We start from the raw sequence: 12,843 nt of genomic DNA on the forward strand, positions 1-12,843 counted from the left end.
TGTGCTGTTCAAGAACAAGCACAAAATTAATGTTAGGCTATGACCAGTTTCACGCTGTAAGACAGAAACACAACTCAACTGGTGAAGGAAATGACATCCCTTTAAATTTAATAACCAGACATGTTGCCTTCTGTACAAAACACCTTGTTTTGAATTATCTTAAAAGTAGCGATGCAGCACAAAGATGACTCTCATTGCTGTATGTTAGAGCTTTTATTAGTATTCTACTGTATGAAAGAACTACTGTATTACAATAAAAGGTCTTAAATCATAAGTCTTTTGGATATGCCATACTTTTTACATAAAAATGAAGGGTAAAAATTACATGATTACTACAAAATTAGAGTGGGTTACATTTCAAATGATAGGTATTGTACTATTGGGCTTTTCCAACAACGTATTGTCCACCTAGTCATTACTATATAGCACACTCAGTCTGTGTTACAAATGATTAAACTTTTCAAACAATGGAAAAATACAGACACACGAATAGCTTGTGAATCCACAGACTGCTACGGTATTCTGTTGAAATATCAACACTAAAAGCAAGTAATATCAAGTTAAATTCAGATGTTCTCAATCAAAACCAGGTGGCCTAACAGTAGAAATCTTACTACTTCCTCCAGGTGCACTGTGTCTTTCATCGCTCTGCCCTTTCATATCCCACTCATACTGATAGCAGAGCAGCTACAGCGTGAAGTTGTATGGCACCCATAAACTTCCTATGGCATTGGCTGTAAAACCAAAGGCTACAACAGAGAGATATAGTACTGTGGCAGCACTGGAAGTGCACTGAAATCTCCAGGGACGCCTAACAAATGTGTGACCTCAGACCCATAGAAAAAGAGGTGAGCGGAACAGAAAATGATATAGCTTTTCGTAAGAGAAGCACTCTGTGGCAGGTGAGACATAGACCTATTTTTCAAAGTCACTTGGGTTTCAGACTTTTTACCGCCCGCTACCATATTGACTAGTGTATTGATTTGAAACAACCTGCTACAGTGTGATGAAACACCAGTGCAAGTGTAGAAACAGTGAAACTCTAAGTGTAATCTATGAAAGTTAACTCAGTGAACAGTTTAAATAGAAATGGGGGCACTGGGGGTATCCTGTAACCAAAATTATAATACAAAGATTTGGCACAGTCCAATAATTAAACTAATTACCCTGTGAGGATAAATGATGATTGGATGACATTGAGAATTTCTCTCTGGCTCACTCTATCTCTTTTTCGTTCTTTCCCTCTGTCGACCCCTCCCTTGCTCCATCTCCATCCAAATACTCTTCTCCAATCACCCTAATTTATGCTACAATAATTACCACTCACCCAGGATATAAAAATCACCACCAAAAAGAGCTCCATACTCCACAGGAGTTCTGATTAAGCTCTGTATCAAAGCTTGTACCAGAGAGAGGCGGAAAGAAAGAGTTGGGGAGTAATTGCAGTCTCTGTAACAGCATATTAAAGTCATGCTTTGGCTCACGTGCATGCAATGTCAACACTAGTTGTAAAAAAAAGAAAAGAAGACATATTCTTTGTGGGCAGATTTACTCTTGTATTTAGAAATATATCTGACACATTTAGAGAAAATTTGGCCAAATCTCTACATAAAACATTCATTTCCTGTTCTCTAAGCATGCAACAGCTGTGTTTCAATATCTTGAGGGGTGATTGATTTAAGAATTAGTTTAACCTGCCCTATAAGGCAAGTAACACTGCTAATGAGCAATGAAACTATTAAAAACTGACATTAAAGCTGCTCTACTTTTGCATTTATTCATTTGTCCCAAGAAATGAATATACTATTTATTAATATTAGTATATCATTTCTATTAATATGAAACTAACTGATACATAATGTAGGGTAGCGTAGTACTAAGATGTAGCTTTGTGGCCTCTAGTAATACATTGAATATCAACCTCCACATAAGTGTAATGCCAGTCTGTAGTAATGACCCCTCGACTACAACATTACACATCAGCTAGTTGCTACTTTACCTGCCAGTGTGTAGAGATGTTCCCATATCTGTGCCTTCTCCAGGTATGGTTGTAGGGCCTGAGTCAAGGCCTTGGGAACAGTATTCAAGCAACTGAAAAGGTTGAACAATGTGACTATGAAGTCATCTCCTGCCTTGCAACTCTCTGTAGTCTCTGAGGCACCCTCCTGGCAAAAATCTGAGAAAAAAAAATAGAGATAGTCTGGTGGGACACTTTTGGGCACAATACAAATAAATGTGTGAATTTATGAAATGTGATAATCTGGAGCACTTCACAAAAACAACAGGATGTACAAAAAGATGTATAGGCTCACTATTTATGCACACATACATTCAGTTAGGGGTGTGTAGGTGAAATATGACTGTTTTCCGAATTATGACTCAGAAAAAAATCAACCTTATGGAGGTCGGTAGGGAAAGATGTAAAACCCTATCCTGTGAAACAGCATCTTGATTTATTCGCACAAAAACACATTGGAAAATGTCAAGGCTGCCCAACCTGACACATGTTAACAGAAAGGGTGAACAAAAGGCATTGTGGAATAGAAGGGGAAGAAAACCCCACATCTGTGTTAGATGGAGAAAAAAAAAACAGACCAGAAAAAAACAGAAAAAGAAACAGATTTCAAAGCCCCTGGCTGAGGGATCCACAGCACATGGAGACAGGAAGTGAAAAGGAAGAGGTTTTGACAGGGTGTCCTTGTGGGGGTTGCTGTCTGAGCACAGGGCTGAGGATGGAGGTGTGTGCGTGTGTAACCCATATGGATGTCTATATATGTGTTTTGTGTGGTTACAAGTGTGTGCGTGTTAAGTTGACAGGGGTTGCTGAGGAAAGGCCCATTGCTCCAGAGGTGGCAGACATCCAGCGGTCTGTCAGTCTACTGTGTGGGAGATGACAGCTATCTGAATAGGAGAGTGTATGCAACGCAGCAGTCAATGAGGGGGCGCTGTGATGGAAAAAAGCACGGCTTCCTTGTGACTAATGCTGGACTATTTTAAAATGACAGGGCTAAATTAGCTGCTGCATTACAGGGCCAGTAATATCAGCTAGTTTAATAACAGACAAGTAGGGAGCATTGCCACCACTCAAGGGCCAGATGAGAACTGATTTCCTCTGTCCCCCTGTCTTTAAGTTCCATTTACATCCCTCACTCTCTTTCTCTTTTACTATCACACATCTTACACACACACTCAAAAGCAGTCAACCACCCTGACCCACAATCAGTCTATTAGGTGGCATTATGTGGGTTATACCGGCATCTTGTTCCTTGCCTATCTGGTAATTGGTCCTTAAGGAGAGGGTGTTCTGGATATCACTGCTGTGGCTCCAATGGTCCAAGGAAACAGGGGTGACTAACATTAATTTCCACTTGGGGTGCTGGAGAGCACGGCAGGTTAACTAGGTGCCTTTTAATAATGATCCCATTATAGAGCAGCAGATGACTTCAGAAAAACAGATGACAGTGCACTGGCACACTCTCACTCTCTGTGGAGTTTCCACTACTGCTACAGCACACGATAATTCCAAAATGTTTGTGCTTCTATGTCAGTGTCTTGGTTGCTTTCTCTACTTTTCCTCGCTCTCTGTCCCTCCCCTCCCTGTCTCTAAGCTTATCCAACCTTGATACATAGCCAATACATACACCTGTTTATCTTCCGGACAACCAGTCAACCAGTCACAAGGGCCCTCTCTGCAAACCTCTGTAATTGGAAGCAGACGCACTGATCATAGTAAAAAGGTTGAGTATATGTGTATGAGTGTGTGTGTGTGCACCAGACATAGTGTACACTCTGATGTAGGGATTTTGCAAAAGCACAAACTGTTATCGTAAATGTGGAGGAGGTGTTATCTCTTTGCAAATAAATAGGTCATTTAGTTTGCTAGCTAGCTTTCTGGTGAGTTGAGAAATATGACTCACTGTATTAGTTATCTATGAATAAGTTACATTTAAAGCAACAGAATGTAACTTTGTCTGAGCGGTTAGATGGTTTTCATGTACAGAAAATATAGCACATAAATTGAGCGACCAGAGCTCCAGCTGCATAGTCCCACTCACTGAACAGAAACATGGCCAGACGGTGTATATTCCTCATAATACCTGGTTTCTGTAGCTGGATGTCCTGTCGCTGTATATATGATATTTTAGTATGTAAGTTTCCTCATTCGATATTGGAGATGAACGCTGCTTTTTAATGACCTGATTCCAGCAGTTTAAGCCACTATCACTCAGTTGTGCAGTTCTTGTGGGAGATCATACCACCTCACAAAAGTTACATAGAGCCTGAACAGTCATTTAGGGTGCAGAGTAGGAATGACAGGGGCACCATTTTCCTTGTTACAAGTCAGGGTACCATCAAAATGACTCTGAAGCTGTTATTTTAAGGTAAAATACTTATTTAATGTTGCTTTACATTTTTTCGCACATTTAAAATTTTTAGTACAGTACCAAGAAACACCCTAGTATATACATGTGGGCAAGTGCAGTGGCTTATGGGAGTGTAGGCGTTCAGTCAAGCTGTTCGTTCTGTCTGTCTGCTTCCTGGTTAATTAGCCCGTCACCGTGATAACACGCAAGAGTCAGCGCTTCCAGCGTTGATTTACGGCAGCGTGCAGAGAGAAGCATTGCAGAGTCTCTGAGCCAGACTCAGACCAAGCGAGAGAACGAGACAGTGAGAGTTGTTATTAATGAGGTCGCTATAATGTGAATTAATGTGCAAGTGCACAACAGTCTTTAAAGGTTAGACTGTTGCTGGTGCGGCGGAGAGAAGAGGGAAGGGAAAATCTTTAAAGGTCAGCCTGTGTGCTCCGCCTGGGCCTGTTGAGTGTTTATTACTGCGCTCTATTGATTTAGTGATGATGATGACCAAGGTGAAAATGATGATGATAGCAAAGATGCTGATGATAACTTCATAAAATGGATAGAGCTCATCTAAAGTCCATATAACTCGCTTAGGATCTTAGAGCACCATAATTAAGACACTGGTAAACACCTTCCCACATATAGTCCCTGCAGGATTGACTGAGGGTCAAAAAACAAAAAACATTAAAGAATTAAAAGAAGTTGCTTCAATTTTCTAGTAAACAATGGACAGCTAGGCATCTACACAGACACTGTGCCCTCTATTAACATAAACCAATCCATGTAAAATCAGACTTACGAGAGTTTTCCAGGAGTATTCTGGGCAGGTGACAGTCTCTGTACAGCAGCATTCGCAGTAGCAACTTGGGATTGTGTCCCGGGTCAGAGGTCAGCAGCCTCAGCTGACATGCAAAGGCTGCCTGGCCCATAAGGCCATCTCTGAGAGTGGAAAAAAGGAAAACAAAGTTGACAGTTCTGCAGTGTCAGGTGAGTGTACAGATAGCAGTCCATTTAGCAAGAGACAACAAAGGAAGGAAAAAGCCTCACAAGTGAAAAACAAAGACAGAAGTCACGGTTGTCTTGGATGACACTCTGGGAGGAAATAGTGTTTATGCCACAATGGTAACTTCCTTCAGTGTCACTCACTCCTGATACGAGCTTAGTCTGCAAATGTCTTCACTCTGGCTTACTTATAGTGTGCACCGGGAAGGAATTAGCTCTAATCTTGGCCAGCTAAAAGCAAATTAACATTTGGGAGACAGCCAAATACATGAATATACAGCAGTACCCCCCTCCTACATCTTTTGTATAACCAAGAGGCTGCAGCCAGCTGTGGGTAATGAGCCGTATCCTTGGTGTGCGTGCATCTAAATGTGTGTGTGCGTGTGCACCCTTCGGTGCCTATGCTTGTGGTTATGTACGTGTGCAAGTGTGAGAGCGTGCTGACATGTGTGTGCCTGCATGTTACTTTATACATCTCAATAAAATCTAATGGAAGGAATGGACAGAGTTTGTCTGAAGAGCAAGGAGGCAGGAGGCTGGACAGGGGGTGTCTGCCCAGAAATTAACCATTCTATTTGAGCCAGAAAGCTGGAGCAGGGTGCACCCTGCTGCTTGACTGAGGAAAACTATGCCTCGATCTGACAGCGCAATTTATGATGTCACTGGGACTGCAAATCTAGAAGAAATCCTCTTTTAACTGCTCTGATAAATCTACCCGGCTACAGCGAAGGGTCAGCTTACAGAGCCAAGACACACAGATTCAGACACACAAATTCATACACACACATATGTGCAAAGGCAATGCAGAGCATGAATGTGTGCAAATGCAGAAACACATATAAGGCCAGAAAACATAACTTCAGATTCCTTCTTTACAGCCTGTAATGCTGGATGATTTATTTATGTGCTTTGTGATTTTATTATTGTTTTATTTAATAACCATAACAATGGGTTTTATTTTAATGGGCTGGGGAAAGATTTGGCCACAGAGACCGGGTCCTGGATGAGGACCTGTGGATCTGGCCCCGGGCCACTGGCAGGCCCCCTGGCGCCCTTGCATGCAGGCAGGAGGTGGGAGCAGAGAAATAAAGAGGTCATAAAAATAAACTAATTTCAGCTCTCCAATACTTAGAAGCAGGAGAGTGGGGGTTAGTTTGATTTGTGCTCCATCAGCACGCAATGACATCACCTCTGGCTGTGAAAGAGATGAGAGGGGAGGAGGGTGGAGTCAAGGGTGAGGGGAGAGAGTGATTGACTGCACCGTGGAGGTCACAACAGTAACTGGACACACATGTACACACATGTATGCCTGCATGTGCACATTCAGGTATACACATGCACATACAGAGTGCACTCTGTTGACACCTCATGTGTAAAGCCCTCAGCAACCATCAACATAAACAAAATCAGTGTCAGCGGCAACGGTAGTTTATTTTATTTTTTTTCCCCTTCTCAGCTTGCATCTGTGTTATATTACCACAGCAACTGTAGCTTGAAGCCCTGAGCAACGGGTAAGTCAAGTTATATGTCTGCACATACAGTGTGTGGCTATAACTCCACACACATATGTTTCTCTACATAGCGTGGGTGGAGGTGTGTGTGATGGCTTTGCATACCAGAGTGTGTGTGTGTGTTGTGTGTGTGTGTGTGTGTGTGCATTTGTGTGTGAACATGCATACTATATGTGTACCTGCTATATGACAGGTGATAGATGGTATGATGGGTGTACTTTACATACCGTACGACCTGCTCTGTGAAGAGGTCAGGGTTGATAGCATTTAGCCAGTGTGCAGCAGAGCTGTCAGGCTGGTGTGGCATGGATTCCTTTGCAGGATTAATCATAAATGTCCTGGAGGAATTGAGATCACATGTGGCAGTTTTGAGCAATACATCTTCAATATACAAAAAAATCTACAACACCTCTCTATGACACTACTTCAGGTAGTGATGTCATATAACCACATATTGTGTCCACCCATGTAATTTATGTATTTTTTTACCATTAGCAGCCAACTCATGTTATTATAAAGTCTAGTGTGTGGTTAAATCAATGGTCATTTGAGACACACTTAGTTTCAGAGTCAGCAGCTACAGCCACATGACCATCTTTGGTCATTAAAGTAGAAAACCTTTAATATAATTAGGTCATATTGTTAGTTAATTGTTACAAATAACATAATGTGCATCCATACCTATAGAGCAAAGATAGGGGTGCTGTGACAATGACGAGGACTGTCAGGAGTTGCTCACAAAGGCTGTGGATTTGGTACGGCCAGTCTGATCCACCCGCGATGATGGTAATTGCTGAAGAAGGGTTGGCACGCACCAAGGCCTCGGGACTCTCACACAAACTCCACAGGAGCTCCTCCACATACAGCAACATTGTCGTAATGTCACATCTTAGACACACAGTGAGCAAACAGAACAGGTGAACGTATAGATGAAAACAGAGTAGATGAGATGTGAGGGAATACATGAGAACACATAAAGAGAGAGAAGGAAAAGAGGCACTATGATGTTAAGGCACTGAAGACATCTCTGTCTTCAAAGGCTGGCATCCGGCATAACATCATGACATAACAGCCTCATTGCGCAGCCTTTCAGATGACAGATCCTCCTGGTGATTTTACCATTGCAAAGTTAAGTGTACTGCTGGCTTTGGATTTCACTATAAAAGTCAGTGCTTTTACATTTAAACGGCCATAAATCTGTTTCCTCAATTGGTCAGGAAGAGCTGCTCATCATCTCTCATCTCCTCATCCTTGCTTCCCTGTGGCCTAAATCGTTATTAGACACACACAGGGATGGACTGATACAGGAGAGCTGAGGCAGCATAAGAGTACCCATGTGGGTTCTGTACACATAGAAAACTTGGAGACGCTTTGAAAAGCCATCTGTTTAGCCTAGCCTTACACTTTACAACTGTCCCTTCAGAAACGCACTCATCTCCAAGCAACATAAACCAGGCTTTGCACTGACATCATGCTGTGCTACACATGTATACTGCACTTTCTCTTTGTCACTCTTTCATCCTCTTATGGTGTGTCACAGTTTAACCTGTTTATTGTCATCATTCAGGTATTTGGAGGAAAAAAGACAAAAAAAAGGAAGGAGAGGAGGACCACTTGAACCTGTACAGGGAGTGTGCCTATGATATGTTAACATTATGTTCAGACCTCCACCATCAGGCCCACAGGAGCTGAGTGAAAACGGGGTCAACAGTAATTATCACCGATTCATTGTCATACAGTATACAGCAACATCTACATTCATGTAGGCCATACGAAGATGTATGTGAGGAAGGTAAAGAGATGTTTATGCAGTTCAAAACATACCAGCTTAATCACACACGCAGGCTCAAACATCTATGGTTACTGACTATATTTGATTATATTACCAGGAAACTGACAAATTACTGATGAAAAAATTAATTTTGATAGAAAACAAAGCCCTGCAATAGACTGATCATCTGTCCAGGGTAGGGATTGGCTCCAGCCCCCAACAACCGTAAGAGGATAAGCGTTATAAGGAGGACCACTTAATGAATGGATAGAAAACAAATATCACTCCTGGAGTTCACAGTTCATTCAGCTCATTCATAATGTTTAAAAAAGAAATGAAGCCCATTCAGATGGGTAAAGCTTTTGATCATATCGAGCTTCCTCAGGAGATGAAGTTTGCCTACTTGTCATAGAATTGTAGCTTTTCCTATTTACATTTTAAGCACTTCTCATCCTTGTTGGCTTAAAAGCAGAGATTCTTAATTGACTCTTAATTGCTGGTTCTGAGGTCAAGAATAAACTAAAAGAATAAACAGGAAGTCCTTAAAACTAAAGGACCTTGTGATTAGATTGTTTTCTCAGTTATCATCACCACTATCACTTTAGTAGCCTAGTTCTTATCACAGAGAGTGTGTCTCAAATGAATCACTGAGGTCAGAATGGTGAAGGATAAGTACCTGATTTGCAGGTGTCTCTTGTACGAAGGACGGGCCCTGGCATATCTTTGCACCAGCAGCTGCAAAGTCTCTGACAGCACCTGGCCGAGCACCCCCTTGGCCATCCCCGCCGGAAGGACTGCCCACAGGTCGCTCCGGAGCCCACACAGGAAGTAGAACCACATCTGCACTGAAAAGGAACAGCGCTCGCCCTGTGGAAGAAAGTGGTGGATGGGAGGAAGGGAGGAGGTAGGGTAACAGATGAAGATATATTGTGATATGGACATTGACAGTGAAGAAAAAAAAAAGCAGAGACAAGGAGATAAAAATAGAGGGAGAGAAAGAAAGAGTGAGAGGGAAAACATGAAGGAGAAGAAAGGGAGAGACAGAGACAGAGGCAGGTCTGTCAACACCAGGATGTCTCAGTGGTCACGCCACCTGCACTCTGCACCTGGGTTTCTTCCCCCACTGGGATTTTAGACTGCTTTAAAGTCCTGAACTGGAGAACACATCACAACAGGCACACACTTGCACACACATACACACTCACACATACAGAGAGCGAAAAAGGTAGAAATCGAGAACTTTTCTGAATTAAGTAAGAAAAGACAAGTAAGAGTGAAAAGAAAGACAGACAGACAGAGAGAGGGGGAGGACAGATGGAGAGAAGTGGATGATTATCCTGGCATCCTGCAGTTTTGTCAGCGAAGATATAGAAGGATTCATTCATTAAACCTCCCTCTTCTACCTCAACTCGCCAGAAATCTTCATGTTTAACCTCCAACAATAAACTGCTCCAGTGGATGGTGTCTGTGTGTGTCTGTGTCTGTGGCAAAGACACTGACACGTCCAAAACTCCTCAACTTCCTCCCATCTTCAACTCATCATACCCTTCAGTCCCTTCTCATTTTCCTCCCACTGCACCTCATCTATCTCATATTTTAGATTCCTCCTTCCTCTCCCTCCCTCTCCTCCCCGGAGCCAGTCATTTAGGGATTGCTGGTTGATGGGGAGCGTGACCAAGCTCTATGTCCGGGATTAGGCCGCCATCCTCCGCCTGTGGACTCGGTGGAGCAAACGCAGACACAGACGTTGGATCAAAACCAAGAGCAGTCACAGCTACATGTGTGGCTGGGATGTTTTATCCGTCCACACAAGTCAAACTTTATTTAACCAGCCAGGTCAACTATGAACAAATTCCTATTAGGGATGACAACCTGGCAAGAGTAAAGACTGAATCTGGGACAGGGAACTGGGGGCGAATAAACTTTTTTTTCTTTGTATGAAATTTTGCATTCACTTCAGGCTCTGAAGGCCAAATCCTGACAAGGGAGGTAACCAAGGTCATGTTCTAAACCTCTTTTGATTGCCTTAACTGACCCCATATGCTGTTATTATAACATATTAAATATTTGTCTGCCAACAGCTATTCGTGTGTCAATATCAATGTAAAATAACAAAAAGAAAGAAAAATGCAAGCTGGAGAAGGGTCTCTTTGGAGCTGCACTGAGCCAAGACACAAGGCTGCGGATCCAGGGGATGGAAACCTGATACATACAACTGCACATATGCAGACATCAAAAATACAGATACATACATACATTCACACAACAAATGAAACGCACATCCTGAGATGCTGCTGCACACCCACACATGCATTCATCTGTACAGATGCACACAGGCATGCTTGAACAAAAGCACACACCTGCGCACAGCAGGTCTGTCTGACACCAGTGACCCAGAGAAGGAGGGAGGAACAAAGGGAGAAAAAAAAAGGCAAAAGCGGAGTAAAGTAAGAAAGAGAGGGGAGGTTTAGATTGGTTTAAGGGCATAAAGGTAGGGGAGTTCCAGGGGCCCTATGCTGTTTCCAGACAGTCCCAGTGTAGACTGCAGACTTCAGACAGCTGAATCCCTGGAGCCCCTGGGGCAGCATGGAAGCCACAGATGTTCTCAGGGAGCTCAGAGTAGAAGGCTTGGTTAGAAGAGGGAGAGTGGGAGGCAAAGGTGCATTGTGGAAATGAAAAGAAGAAGGGAGAAAGCTCCCGAGTATAATTCCTAGAGTTCCTCAAACTCTACAGAACAAGCCTGCTAAGACGCGTGGCATCAGAATTTTCACTTTTTGCAATGACAGTAACGAAATAAATACCAAACAATACAGGGGTAGTTATATGTGTAACTGGCTTAAATAAATAACACTCACACAGGCTCAACTGATTTATTTTAAGCATCACAAGCATCAACTCTAACAAGTAAATAAAGACAACTAAGCATATTTTATCATATAAGGGTTTAGCGCAATTCAATTATATTTCAAGATGTCTTAAGTAAAAAAGAAAACTCAATTAAGCGGATTATGGGAAATGCAAGGACATTTTACCTCATAGAATGGTTTGGGGTCAGCCCAGTAGTGACTCTCTGCATCATGAAGAATACAGGCAGAGCAAACCTGGATACAGTAGCTGGTCAGCTGGTCCTTCAAGGTGTCCACTGTATCTCGGTACTTCTGTATGGGCAGTAGGGTCAGGGGTCTGGGCATAGAGGAAGGAAACAAACTTTGAAAGGGAGGGACAGAAAATATATAATCTATAATAGTAAGAAAAAAAGAAAGGGACGGTCGGGGTCAAGAGTCCAACAGGGCACAATCCTGTAATTCAGATGTATAATTGACTACTGTATATTCAGAGAGCTATCAAACAAACATGAGCTGAAATGATTAGATGAAAGAACAAATGATTTATTCTAAAAGTTCAGTGTGACATTTCATATCCTTTAAATCTGCCTGCCTTGATACTTTCCAGAGAGAGGCAAGAGTTTAACAGGGGTGCAGGAGGCTTAAAACCAGGGGGACTGAATGGTGTACAGAGAGGAAAGTGCTTTATGACCGGAGGGGGCACAGCGCAAGTGCAGGTGGAGGGGTGCACAGGGCCAGAGGTGGGACAACAGGAGCACCGAGGGCACCAGAGATGCCTTTAGAGGGGATCTGTGGAGAGCAGAGGTTAAGGGGGTATTATGGGGCATAAAAACTCACCAGATGTAGACATAATATGGGTGTCATTACCACCTGTCAATCATTTCAACTCTTTTTTTTTTAAAAGCTCTCTGGTCCCCTCCACTTACTCTACGATGTACAAATTCCTTTTAAAACATTTCAAAATGTTTATGTTCATGCTTAGGTTTTCTGCCTGTATTAAAAGGCTCCTTCTTTCCTCATCTTTGCTTATTGCTTTTTAAATCTATACTTCATGACTTGGATGGAAATAAAAAATCATAAGACAATATATACAGCAATGGGTACCGGGCGCAGGAATGTGGCAGCTGTGAGAGGGCTTGGGTTTTGAACAAATCTTGACACAGCATCTGTGATGGGTGACATGCTCACATTCATACTTCAAACTCTAATAGGATTTGGAGTTTGATGTCTGACTGATCATTGTGATAGCACAACCTAATGCCCTCTACAGTCACCATCTGTGGGTTTAAACATGAGGGAATTTGGTCCCAGTGAATACTGTCTCTTTAAGGTACATATACTTTACAGTTCTCATT

General features: G+C 42.4%; 1 protein-coding gene across 2 annotated transcripts in view; it reads right to left on the minus strand.

The window, feature by feature from the left end:
• Positions 1 to 12,843, minus strand: part of kiaa0825 (KIAA0825 ortholog) — a 112,962-nt gene that overhangs the window by 69,781 nt on the left and 30,338 nt on the right. For both annotated transcript variants that reach the window (XM_018668594.2, XM_051075253.1), the window contains exons 11-16: positions 11,675 to 11,825; positions 9,319 to 9,509; positions 7,553 to 7,759; positions 7,099 to 7,209; positions 5,158 to 5,297; positions 2,000 to 2,176 (exon numbers count right to left, since the gene is read on the minus strand). In XM_018668594.2, the coding sequence (XP_018524110.1) occupies positions 2,000 to 2,176; positions 5,158 to 5,297; positions 7,099 to 7,209; positions 7,553 to 7,759; positions 9,319 to 9,509; positions 11,675 to 11,825 (977 nt within the window). The remainder of the gene's footprint in view (positions 1 to 1,999; positions 2,177 to 5,157; positions 5,298 to 7,098; positions 7,210 to 7,552; positions 7,760 to 9,318; positions 9,510 to 11,674; positions 11,826 to 12,843) is intronic.

This window comes from Lates calcarifer, linkage group LG13 (genome assembly GCF_001640805.2).
Source record: "Lates calcarifer isolate ASB-BC8 linkage group LG13, TLL_Latcal_v3, whole genome shotgun sequence".
In the NCBI taxonomy this organism is placed as follows: Eukaryota; Metazoa; Chordata; class Actinopteri; family Centropomidae; genus Lates; species Lates calcarifer.